We start from the raw sequence: 13,989 nt of genomic DNA, 5'->3' as shown, positions 1-13,989 counted from the left end.
CTTTTCTCTCAGAAATATAATACTAAATTGATTGTTAAAGAAGAATCACATACTGTCCATTTTAGGAAGCATAAATAGTAATTTAAACATACAAAATATATGTGATAGTTTCCTTTTTATTCATCCGTGGGGATATTTATAGTCAACTAACAAGTTACTCTTAAAAGATATATATGATTTATTTAACTTAAATTTTACCACCGCATAAAATTGAATCCACCCCATCTCCCATCCCCTGCATTTCCTGTTTCTTCCTCGAAACAAAATAAAATAAACAACTGGTCGTAATTCTTTGGTCATGGTGTCATCATCAGTAAGAATGGGTATGATGAACATGCACAGAAGATTATACCCCCCAAATATGGTAATAACTAATTTGAAAAATTAACACGAAATACTATATTCTGTTTGTGAACCTAAATTTTGAGAAAGATTGGCATTTAGTATACTAAAACATGTAAACTCATCTGGTTGAATGTATATTGGTCATTTTCTAGGGGAAACAAACATACACATGAAAAGTTACTCAAAAATAGTGATAGCAGTGGCTCTAATGCCACTGGTCCCACCCTCTTGAAAGCAGTTGTGCTGTTTAACCTTTGATTCCTTGTTCCTTCCATTATCACAGTGAACCCTGGTCTCCTCCAATCAAATCAATGATGCAAGGACATGTGTCCCTAAAGTCATTTCTGAAGGAAATGTTTTCTGCTGGGATGTCCAAATATATCCTATTAACTTTCTCTGGAGTCTGACTAACCATTGCTTAGTATAAACAAGATGATACTGGAGAGAAATTCTTATAAAGCCAATGTAGCAAAAATATTGGTGTTGATGTAATGTGGACGTCCAAATTCAGCATCACATTGGCATTCATTTCCTGTCAAACCCTTAAAAACGTACAAAACAACAGATGTTCCTAACGAATATGATATTCAACTTCTACATTACTAGCACCAGATCATATATTGTGTGATTGAACATAACCTATCTGTGAGCTCGTGTACAGAAACCAAAGGTGGGCAGAAAGAAACATTTTAAATGCAAAAATTAATAATCAAAGGCATCAAGGGACATATAAAAGAGATAACAAACCAGTTAATACAGAAATTGTATCATATAGTAAAACTCTTGATATTTCTATCATTTATATACGTATAATGTGTATTATTTCAGGTGTCATCCATAAACTAGTAAAATATTTACATCTTAATATCTTCTGGATTCAAAATAATCCATGATAAATAAGTGTGCCTTAAATGCAAGGAAATATGGATTTTATCTTGAACTAGCCACGAATAGGCACAGCTTCCCATGGGTTTTCCAGGGAACCACTGGCATTCCATTTTGACTGAGACGATATGTAACAGTTACTTATCACATGACCGAGTCGACCTCCCTCTTCATGCTAAATAATGTGGAGCTCACACCATCCTGCACACAGTCATATGGCAGTGTCCCAGAATACCGTTTGCTGTTTAGAATAGGGTGGAGGGCTGTACTTCTTTGTACCCGCATTCTTCTTCCAGCTGGGTAGGATAGGCATGCTATCCTGTTTGCAAAGGCCCTTTTCCGTTTTCTGTCTAGCTTTTATTTCCTTGCACAAGCAACGTTTTTTCTCAATCATCTCAAGCATTGTATGGTCTCCATGAAACCACTGCATGCATGCCACCTAGCAAAAAAGAGTGGATACAGAAAAAAAAAATGGAATGAAAGCAGGTTTTTTTTTCACTGTGCTAGTAGTTGTTTCGAAAAATGTCAGCTGTTTCTATATTTTTGAAATTCTCACAAAGCAAAATTAAAGCATGGAAACTGTAAATAAAATTTGTACTTAAATATTGTAATATTATTAAACAATTTAGGCAAGAATAGTTTACCAATATGTTCTAAAAGTCCATGCTATGGAAATAAAACCTTTTAAAAAAATTTTTAAGCAATTTGCCAAAAATTTAGCTATTACTTTTATGTTGACTCCATCATCGTATGCATCTCAATATGTCTAAGTTCAATTATTAGAATTACTTTTCAGTGAGATCTAATATGAATGTGATATGTTTTAAAGATTTTAATGAACAATTTTATGAGTAAAATAAAACTTGCGTTTGTCTACAAATAACATATAGAATTAAGACTTTTAATTATTCTCCTACCAAAATGAGTTGTAATTTGCATCTAATGCTTGGAATTTATATGCTTAAATAATTATTTTGCAAAGCAGTTTTGCTATACTTTTTGGTGCTTCAGCAAATGTCTAATTAGAATCGTTGGCTTCTGCAATCATACTGACCCAGATCCCAAATAGTTCCAGAACTTCAAAGAAATAGATTCATCAGTTCAGTTGGGTACCAGGAGAAGATTCAGTGCTGACTATATATTGATACACATACATCTATTTCTGGACAGGTAAACACTGCTCCCAGGTGTCTGTGGCTATGTCCACCAATAACTGTTCTTTAGAACAGAGCTAGCGAGTTGAGTCAGTGTCACAAGAACAGCAGTGTGATTGGGCCAAGAATCCAGGATGGTGATGCTTTCACTTAATTGTTTAAGCAGATCTACTCTGACTTGAAGAGTTCAAATGGCTCACTTGGAGTCACTAAATTTGATGGCACAATTTTAGGAAATAATCAGCAAAAACTTATATGTATAACACTTATTCTATACCAGATCCCTTTCTTCGTATTTTGCACAGTTTAATGCATTTATTCCTCACAAAGATGATGCCCTGAAGTAAGTACTATTTATTAACCCATAATGACGAGTAAAATGAGACTTGACGAGATTTAGTAATTTGCCTAAGCTTACAGAGCCAACAAATGGCAGAGTCAGGATTTGAATCCAAGAGTTTATCTCCAACACCTGTTTCTTAACAACTACACTCTCCTGACTCTCATAGTGTGTGCAAAACTGGAAAGGATTGGGAAGATATAGCAGTACAATGTCTTCAATGTACAGGTGAGGAAGCTAAGACTTCAAGAATTTACATATCTTGTCCAAACCAAACAGGTAGGCTTTGGTGTGAACAAGGCAAAACTGAATTCTCACAATTCTTAATTCTTTATGGAGAGGGCAGGATCTTGAGCTAGAAATCAAAGACTCAAATTCGGGACGTGTCAGATTTCCACTGGTCACTTCCATTTCTTGGTTTCTTTACATGAATGACTGAATGGATAATATCTTAATTTCAGAAGTTAGTATAAAAATTAGATTGGATAATGAAGGTGAAGTCATTTTTAAAACAGTGAAACATTGCCCAAGAATTATTATTCTCACACTGACAAATACCCAGCAGCGGTTTTCCATACCTGCTCTTTGCCAAACATGTGCGAAGAACCCTGTATATGTTATGTTAAATCCTCCCAGCCACACTGAAAGTTAGGATTTAGCTACACACTACAAGTGAGAAAGCTGAGTCCCAGAAAGTTTGAGGAACTAGATCAAAGTCATACGTTATTGGCTGTGATGCAGGTCTATATCAGACTCAGATCTGCCTGACTCCAAAGTAAATCATCTTGCGACTACAGCAAACTCCATCTCCTGAATATTATATAGAAATTATAATAAGAGCTATTATTGTATGTACCACCATTTCCAGATGCTACTCAAAAATGCAAATATATTTACAGCTTTATGAGTGAATAAAAATTGTTTATCAAAAAAAATCAATGACTTGGACTTAGATTCCAGAAGATTATACTCTTAGATAAATATCTTGTATGTAATGAGCTTAACTTGATACAAAGTTTCTTGAAAGGATGGGCTGTGTTTGACACCTTTTGGTGTCCTCTAGCCCCTAGCCCAGGCCCTGGTCATGGCTGTTCACTTTTTAAGTGAAGTTCTAGGACAACAACCAACAGAGTTTTGTCCTAACAGGAGATTGCCAAAGTAGCTTGAAAAATTTTCAAAAGATTTATAGTATTTTCTAACATGATAATCTAAGCAATAAAAATACAATAACTCTATTTTGGTGGAAAGACAAGCAAAATTTATTGAGTGACTATAAACTGTTATAAATGGAATTTATAACACAGAATTCCCAGAGGGCCGGCCCCAAATCGCATCCAACACAGTAGCCCCAACATACAGCACAGAGTCATTTAGCTTTCAGTAAATGTTTTAGGAATGAATTGAAGCCACTGTCATTGAACAACAGTTTTTGTTGCATCTCAGAAAACTCTCAAGATAATTTTCTCCTTAGTAAAATCTCACTGGATTTTACACATCGCAAGGAAATCGCAAAACCTCCAGTCTTCTTTAAGGTAAGATATTTACAGCATCACTTCAACATTTTCATGGTCCACACAAACATTAAATCACTTATTACTTAATTTCCTTTAATACTTTTAGGGTGGGAATCAGTATATGTAACTGCAAAATAATAATTTTCCTGGATTGCTCTGACAACAGTGTCACCAATATATTTCATTATATTACATTTTATTTCATAGTTGTCATTACAGTTCATAAATGCATTACATTGTCTAGAATAAGTATGTGTTTTCAGTCAATTACTAGTTTATGCTATATATGTCAATTTATTAAGAAAAAATCCATTCTTTAAAAATCTAAGGAATAGGAATTTAAGAAGAAAGGGATATGGTTTTTCACATTCTTTACATTTGCATTTTAGAATAGTTATATATCCCCTTGATTGAGATATAATGGTTCAAAATATTAGTAGAAGAAAATCAACCTTGTTTTTCAGACTGACTGCAATATTGAACTATCTTCTTTTGGGGGTCAATTATATAGTCAGTAAAAATTCCATGAGAAAGCATTGCCCAATATGTGAACGAGGGTGAGGTATTCTAAGAGAATTCAAATACAGGTTGTTAGAAGATAGAAAATTAATTTTTTAATTTTAAAAAGTTTAACAAGTCTGTCAAGTCTGCTGTAGAATCTTCTCATGTAAAATCTGCTATCAAACTTTTTTCTCATTTAAAATACCCCGCCCCCAAATTATTATTATGTTACAATGATATGAATGAAGAATGAGATTCATTTTGGGGAAGATAAGTCTGCTTTTCATATTTACTTTTAAATAACGCATGTTTTTGAATATTTCTTTCTGGAGGGTATACATTGTTTTTAATTCCCCAAAATAAACTCAGTGTTACTTCCATGCCTATTGACATAGCCAAATCCCTCCCCCCTAAAATGTGTCAAAAATTATTTCATTCTGATAGTAAGATGTTATGCTTTAATTCATTATTTTAGACATAACAAATAGCATGTTTAGCCATTATATGAAGTGTGTTAAGACTACTACCCATAAAAGTTATCTAGACTTTCCAATTTTTTATCATCAGATTCTTCATATCTAGTTTAAATTTAGCTGTAAAATTCCATTCCACTTCACCCTGTAGTTGAAAGAACTCTGTGAGTCAATTTACAACTAATTTGAAACTAAGCCCAGTAAATAAACTCTTCCAGTTTAGTTATTTAATCAAGTGTCCTGTTTCTCATCTTTAATCCATATGCATTTATTGCATGAACCATGAAGGAAAGAAAAAATACACAAGCAAGTTAAGTATGCATTGGAAGATAATTGTTCAATTAATATGAACACACTTATATATCTTGGACAAGATTCTCCTATTAACAAGATTCAGTGGAGGCAATATTCTTGGCTAATTTCATGGAGATAAAAATGAAGTGAAGCTCCTCCACAAGGAGGTGAAACATAAATCACCATTTCTTAAGCGTAGGCTATACACAGGACTTCTTTCCAAAGAGTACACTCTAGAAAGGAGGAGGAGAGGAACTTTACATGAAGAAACCTGTCAAACACTACCTGCGCCACACCTGGTGATCAGCAGTAATAAGTGATGTTGACAGTACGCACCTTTGATATGATGTGATAAGAAGGGCACTTTACCTCTGTGGTTTTCCTCCTCCAAACCATAACTTAGCCTAACCATGAGAAAAACACCAGATAAACCCAAACTGAGAGCCATTGTACAAAATACCAGTCCAGGGCTTCCCTGGTGGCGCTGTGGTTGAGAGTCCGCCTGCCGATGCAGGGGACACGGGTTCGTGCCCCGGTCCGGGAAGATCCCACGTGCCGCGGAGCGGCTGGGCCCGTGAGCCATGGCCGCTGAGCCTGCGCGTCCGGAGCCTGTGCTCCGCAACGGGAGAGGCCACGGCAGTGAGAGGCCCGCGTACCACAAAAAAACAAACAAACAAAAAAAAACAGTCCAGTAATCCTCAAAACTGGCAAGGTCATACAAAATAAGGAAAGTCTGAGAAACCGTCACAGTCTAGAGAAGGTCAAGGAGACATGATGACTGAAATTAATTAATGTGGTACACTGGAAGGAATCCTGAAACTGATGAAAACTAAGGAAATTCAAATAAGGTATGGGTTTTAATAATAATGTATCGATAGTGATTCATTAGTCGTGACAAAAACACCATTATAATGTAAGATATTAACAATAGAGGAAACTGGGTGTGGGGTATACAGGAACACTGTGTGTATTCTTTGCAGTTTTTCTGTAAATTTAAAACTACTCTAAATAACGTGATGGGACCATATTCTTTCCAAAGAATAAGTAACTGTATTTTTCATTCTTTAGATGGAAGCAACATGGTATAAAGGAAGAGTTAGATGACTTGATTGGGATCTTGATTGTTGTGTGACCTTGAAAATTCATGTATCTCTCTGAACTTGTATGTACTTCCTATATACAGTACATATGTATATATATGTACATAATTCATATATACATAGTATGTACACTTGAATATACTTTATATATAGTATGCATATTTGGAACTGAAAAAATGTGAAGTCCCATACATCGTTCATGATCTTATCTATGGAGCTTTCAATGCATCAGGAATAACATAAATGAGGAGTCGCAATCCACTTCAATAATTACTTTCTCTAAAAAATAATCGAAGTACTTCCTGATATTGAGTATACTTCATCCAAGAAACAAAAGAATAGTGAGACTGTCCAATAATAAATCTCCATAATGTTTATTTAAAGTATTCAATTTTTCAAAGTGTGTAAACCATAAGAGAAAAGAATACTTTTCAATAATCATATGGAGAATTTAAATATTAAAAAAGATACGAGAATAAAACTGATACAAGCATGCCTATCCCTATTGATTTTGATTTTTATGCCTCATGAGTAAGCACGTAAAAAAAAATTCATCAAAGATTTTTAGCAGGTGTGATACTGGCTTTGGAATTGTTTAGCTGTGAGTCTGAAGATTTGAGGATCAAATTTAATTTCTTAAACAATAGACACAATACCAATACTAATTTTCAGAAGCTTTGGGGGAAAAAAATATCTATCAGTTGCCCATTGCTCTCTCTGTCCCAATTTCTGCCACCTGGGTAGCCCATTTTATGAGAAGTCATCATTTCCAACTCTGTAATGACCTATATGGGAAAAGAATCTTAAAAAGAGTGGATAGATGTATATGTATAACTGATTCACTTTGCTATACAGCAGAAACTAACACAACATTGTAAATCAACCACACTCCAATAAAAATTAATTAAAAAAAAAAAGAAATCATCATTTCCAGCGTGAGGAGTACAAGCTTTAGTCTGGCTGAAAAGAAAGCTAGAGTTACCAAAGTTCTCTGAACTTTCCTTTTGCCCTGAAGAAAATTTCTCCAGGAGAGCACGAGTAGCATTAGTGGGGCATCAAGGAAGAGCAGGCGTGAAGGCCAGCTGGTGTGATTTGAGAAAGGCGAGCGAATTCTTCAGGAATTACAGGAGGAAGCAAGTCACTTTCACCTCTGCTGTCCCTGTCCTTAGGAGTCACAGGTCAGACAGAGGTGTTACTGCTCTCATTGAAAACGTTCTTCCTCTCTCATTTAGTGTGTAAAGAGATTGATTCTTTACTAACAAAATGTACATAAAGAATAAACACGTAAGCACCATGCCTTGTTTACATATATCTTCAGGAAAACGGACAGGGGCTGGCAAACTATAATACACTTCTCAAATAAAGTCCATTGCCTGTTTTAGTACAGCCCATAAACAAGAATTTTTGTTTTAAGCTTTTAAATAGTTGAAAAATAAACAAAAGAAGAATATTCCATGACAGGTGAAAATTATATGAAATTCACATGTCAGCATATATAAAGTTTTACCTGGCATACAGACATGCCCATGTGTTCATGGATTAACTACAGCTGCTTTCACGCTATCAAGTAGAGTTCAGTCATTGGGACAGATACCACATGGCCTGTAAAGCCTAAAATATTTATTGTCTGGTCCTTTAAAGAAAAAGTTTGCTAACTTACTAGGTAAATAGGCAATTAACCCTTAAAATAAAAAAATGCCTGATAGAAGACCCAAAAGGGTAATATCAATATTAGTACTATATAAAAGGCTATAAAACAAAATCAAGAGCATCGATTCATATATACTTACAATATTTTTCATATCGTTTGGCCCATTAGATGAATCATAAAGGATGAGACTTTTAGATTTTAAATCAGCTCTGACAATTAGTTTAGAGAAATTATTTGGGCACATTTTTACAATTTCATCATCATAAGAAAGAAGAGGCATGTTGGAATTAAAGAAATAAAGTGGATAATCTGGTTTAAATCCTCTAAATAAGAGATTCAATATAAGGTCAACCTTTTCTTTTAATAACCCTGCAGTGGCTATTTGCTTGTCTGTGCTATGTCACAGTGTTGATTCAACTTCAATATAAAAGTTGCTTCGAGAACTTTTTAAAAAATAATGTTAGTGAATTATATTTCTTTTCTTTTTTTCCAACTATATTTTGGAAAGAAAAGGTCAGCTTTGCATAGCATAGTCAACGACATAAGCCCTCAATAAACCTTTTGAAATTGACATAACACAGAGATGGAAGGGTTATAATTATCTGCACTTGTCAGCAAATTCACTAATTTTTTTTACTTAGTTATCAAATAACAAGTGCTCAAATCCATGTTCCTTGATCATTATACATTATAAGAAAAAAATGTCTTTTGCTTTGAATGAGTAAGACATACTCTATGTATCTATGTATGCATCTACCTCTCTCTTCCTATGTGTTTGTGTAAAATAATTGAGAGCATATAGAGGTGACCCAACATCACAGTATTTTCTATGGTAAATATTAAAAGGTACAGTCAAATAATCCATGTGACTTTACAATGACATAAATACCATTTATTCTACTTTGAAAATTACAAATTCAAGGTCAGGAAGATGCTTCCACACTAAATGAATTTTTTTCTTTTTTCATGAAGGCCAGAATGAAGCTAATTCAACAGAAAAGTGTGAAATATCAAAAGTTAAAAACTACATAATGTAAGTGTGCAAAACAAAAAAAAGATAATATAAATGTACAATATTTTTTTTTAAAAAAATAACATAAGTTGACAAAACGAAAAAAGCAGGAACTTATCAGTTCCATGGGCCTGGAAAAGATCCTGGCTTTTAATCTCACTTTGGTGTTGTTGTACAAGCTACTTATCTGGTATTCTTGCTTGAGATATTATGAGAATTAAATATTATGTCTGAAATGTTCCTAGCTTTTAAACTTTTATGACAGTATTTGAAATAATTGCATCCTTGGGATAACTTTAGCATTTTTCATAGTTTTTTGCCTATGTTTTTTTCATCTTTAGCTCTGATCTATTGATTGTTTTTTTTTAAATTATTCCTTTGTAATCCTCCCTCATTTATCAGCAGTGTTGATTTAGAACCTATGTTTTGTGAAAGAATTATTAGACAGATATACACCTGAGGTATACACTGAAACTGCAGTGTTTATTTCAGGTGGTCTAAATTTAGCTTTGAGATATAGATATATTATTAAAATGAGAACCATGTCTTGATTTCAGAGCTGCTTTTGAATGAGACATCATGGGTATACAGCCCTCATCCTTTTTCTAGCTCTGAAGACCTGCCTCAGTATACAATCTCTGATCAACTATAAGAAACATCACATGTTGGTATTTTAAGCCATATATTTGTTTTTACGTATCTGTGCTTGTTTATATGATCAATTATGTAAAAATCGCTCATCACAAAGATTAAAATTGTAAGTTAATAAACCTTACAATTGCATGGCTATAAGTAGAGTTTCAAGTGAATATAGATTGCTCATTTTTCTCTGCCTGCAAAATGAGGAAAACACCTAACTCTTCAGTTTTAGAGTGATGTCCTATAATCAAGACCCAGGTCACAAGTCACTTTCAAGGACAGAGGCTGGTCTGAACTACTGTGCTCAACAGTGGCAATTACAGCTGTTTCCAAGTTCTGCCAGTACACTGCACATCCGTCTGTAATAACAATAATCCTATTTTTGTGTGCACGTTTGATTTCCTTCTTAGGGGACAGAATAAGGTGGATAAAATGGATATCATGGCCTGGTTTTACCACTTATTAGTTGTGAGGTCTGGGACAAGTCATATAATCTTCCTGAGACCTTGGTTCTTTATCTGTAATATGAAAATAATAAGACCTCAGGTTTGCTGGGGGAATTGCATGTAATGATTTAGCATCTACTTCATGGTGGACACAAAAATATAGGCTCCTCTATCCCTAGTAGACTGTGAGTTCTTTGAAGATAAGGAGGGGCTCTATACTTAATACTTACATCCTTATCCTTTAGCACAAGGAAATATGTCATAAATACTCATGCAAGGAAGGAATGAATAAACAAATGGATTACTAGAAGAGCAATGCTCTCTCCGTGTCTTCAGGAAAGGGGCTTTGGAAATCTTTGATTTATTGAATAATTTGATTTCACTTTGGCTCAGCTGAATCCAATAATATCCCAAATTGTACAAGGTTAAAGAATATATTTCCTGGGATTTTTTTTTTTTTTTTTTTTGGTACGTGGGCCTCTCACTCTTGTGGCCTCTCCCGTTGCGGAGCACAGGCTCCGGACGCGCAGGCTCAGCGGCCATGGCTCACGGGCCCAGCCGCTCCGCGGCACGTGGGATCTTCCCGGACCGGGGCACGAACCTGTGTCCCCTGCATCGGCAGGTGGACTCTCAACCACTGCGCCACCAGGGAAGCCCTTCCTGGGATTTTTGAGCCACAGAAGACATCTAACGTTAAACTCAGCCCTCCCTGCCATGTGAGCCATAATCTGGGTGTTCTACAGCTGAAAACACTCTAGGGTGTTTGAATCCTTGGGGTCTCAAGGATTTGAGTTCTGTGGTCTCAGAATCCTTGACTCTTTGGCTCAGGTTAAGTGACAGACTGATGCTCCCTAAACTTTAGTATGTGGCCATCTCCCCTTGGGAATTTGCTAAAATCAATTCTTAGGCATTATACTTAGAGATTCTGAGTCTAGGTTCCGGGTAAGGTGGGTCTCAGGCAACTGCATTCAAATGGCCCAAAAGGCAGTTAATGCTATTCCATAAATGTTTCTCAAATCTGTCACCATCTTTTACATTTCCAGAGTCATTTTCCTGGTTCAGTTCCCGGACTATTAAGATTGCCTCTAAGGTTCCATTTATTGGCTACTTCTCATCCACCATCCACACTTCTGCCCAAGAGCTCCCTGAGAAGCCTCCACAAAATCATGTTAACTCAACGGTTCCCCTTTACCTAAAGAAAATAGTTAATGCTCCAGGCCCATCACAGTCAGCTTCAATGTTGTCTTTTCTGGCTAATATTTTCTACCCAGCCATTTACTTCATACGCCAGTCATAACTGACTACTCAGAACTCAACTGGGACCACAGACACACTACTTGCTCCCATTTTTAGCTCAAGCTGTTTCCTCATTCTGGAACTCTCTTCCTCCCTGTGGCCTCATCTTTTCTGTGAAATCCCACATATGCTTTTAAAGTTGAGCTAAATGCAGCAAGAATCCATTGTGAGATCCTCTATGACTCTGACAGCCATGCTTGCTTATTTCTGGAGTACCATCTACTCATTCATTCATTCATTACTGAAATCAGCAACCTCTTACACCATGCTATGAATGCATGTGTTTATTACAAGTTTTGCACAAGATTCTGAACTTCTGAAAAGCACAGATCTTGTTCACACCATTTTTGTAGCCCTAGAATCCTGAGTTAGTACTCCCACAGAAGTCCCACCATGTTTTAAATAGTTAAAGCTTCATTGAAATAATATTTCAAAGTGACTAGTTTGAGAGGTAAACTTTTTCACTACATTTTTCTGATTATAAAAGTAAAATATACCTATTATACAAAATATGGGTAATAATATCATAAGTAAAAATTATCTGTGATACCACCATACAAAAAACGTAGTAAATTCCTCACATAAATCATATATATATATTGTGATATCTTATGTATGTATAAAATACCCTTTTTTAAACTTGGGATTATGCAGCATTATTATATCCTCAAAATTTTCTCATTATTAGAGTCTTAAATACTTTTCTCAAGACATGATAATAAAAACAAATTATTCATTATGAATATTTAGTCATTTTATAATTGCTCACATTTGATTGGCTTTCATTTCTTAAATGCTGTAAATAATGTTTCAATATTTTATGATTCTTTTTTTCTTCAGGAAGCCACTCAAACAGTAATTCTCAAGTCAAAGGGTCAAAACATTTTAAGGCTCTTGATACAGACACAGCCTATTTGTCTTCCAGAAAAGTTAAACTATTTTCCATTCCCATAGCAGTATGGGACTTATACCACATCTTTATTAGCACTGAGTTGTGTTACCAAAAGAAACAAGCAAACAAACAAGCAAGAAATTTGTCTGCATTTTATATGTCTAAAAGAACCCTTTGATTTCAAAATTTACTTTCATTAATAGAAAGTTGAATGAGTTTGGATATTTCACAGATGTTTAAAAACAGAAGAGTTGACACATAGCCTTAGTTTATTCTTTTTTTCTAATAAAGGGGTAGTTTTACTTACTAATTTATATATTTTAAAATTTAGGGTATTTATGCATTATTTATATTATTACTTTCCAATGTTTGACACTTTAGTCATGTACGTTATTACTAACAGGTGTTTCTAATTTTTATGTAGTAAAAGCAGTTAATTTTTTCAAAATTTCTCCATTTTTCTGTTCTTTAAATTTCCTGACTTTTTGGTAACCTACAAATATAACTCTTTATGTTTTTCAGAGTTTATGGTTTTATTGTATTCATGAATTCACCTTTTACTTCATTTGTTTACACTCTTCTTTGTTGCTAAAAGTACATTGCTTAGGAAGAGAAAAATATATTTAATAAGAAAAATGAGACAAAAGGTAAAACAATAAAAGGACAAATTTTACTTTTTAATTTTTCACAAGGTGAGAATCTACTTTTATTTCTTTCACATATCTAATCAATTGTTCAAGCACATATTTATCAATCATAGTGGTTAAGCCATATTTCAAATTCTGTAAGTAATTCTGTACTTTAATTTCATTTTATGAGGTAGTAGCTGGTATAAAACTGTCAATCATTAGAATATGTATATCAGTTCTACCTTAAGGAAAATGATGTCTAAGTGAAAAACTTTTACTTCTCTTCAGATTACCCTGGCGTAATCATTATCTTGAAACATAAATCTATATGAATACACATATATATACACACAGTCTTTTACAAAAAAAATAGTTTCATTCTCCAGCTTCAAATGATGCATATATTGGACAAATATGTTTTCCAGGTTGCAATATATTATATCAAAGTCTTCTAAAGTGTTTCATTTTGGAAAATATTTAACAATTATGTTTAAAAGAATCATTACATTTCATTAAAAGAAAATCTATCGTTACATTTCATTAAAAGTAAATCTAAGTCTGTTTTGAAGCTGTCTGGGAGCTGACCATATGCACATACACACGTGCACATGAATACATATACATACATACAATTCATATATAGTCAGAAACATATGTATGTATGTGTGTATAAAAGTATGGATCAGGGCTTCCCTGGTGGTGCTGTGGTTGAGAGTCCGCCTGCCGATGCAGGGGACACGGGTTCGTGCCCCGGTCCGGGAAGATCCCACGTGCCGCGGAGCGGCTGGGCCCGTGAGCCATGGCCGCTGAGCCTGTGC

The 13,989-nt window shown here is 34.7% G+C and overlaps 1 protein-coding gene across 1 annotated transcript in view; it reads right to left on the bottom strand.

Annotated features, from left to right (window-relative positions):
- Positions 1–1,441: 1,441 nt before the first annotated feature.
- Positions 1,442–13,989, bottom strand: part of NYAP2 (neuronal tyrosine-phosphorylated phosphoinositide-3-kinase adaptor 2) — a 245,958-nt gene continuing 233,410 nt past the window's right edge. Inside the window, exon 6 of the mRNA XM_065881126.1 lies at positions 1,442–1,669. Coding sequence (XP_065737198.1) covers positions 1,442–1,669 — 228 coding nt within the window. The remainder of the gene's footprint in view (positions 1,670–13,989) is intronic.

Source organism: Phocoena phocoena, chromosome 7 (assembly GCF_963924675.1).
Source record: "Phocoena phocoena chromosome 7, mPhoPho1.1, whole genome shotgun sequence".
In the NCBI taxonomy this organism is placed as follows: domain Eukaryota; kingdom Metazoa; phylum Chordata; class Mammalia; order Artiodactyla; family Phocoenidae; genus Phocoena; species Phocoena phocoena.
This window is presented reverse-complemented; position numbering and strand designations above follow the sequence as displayed.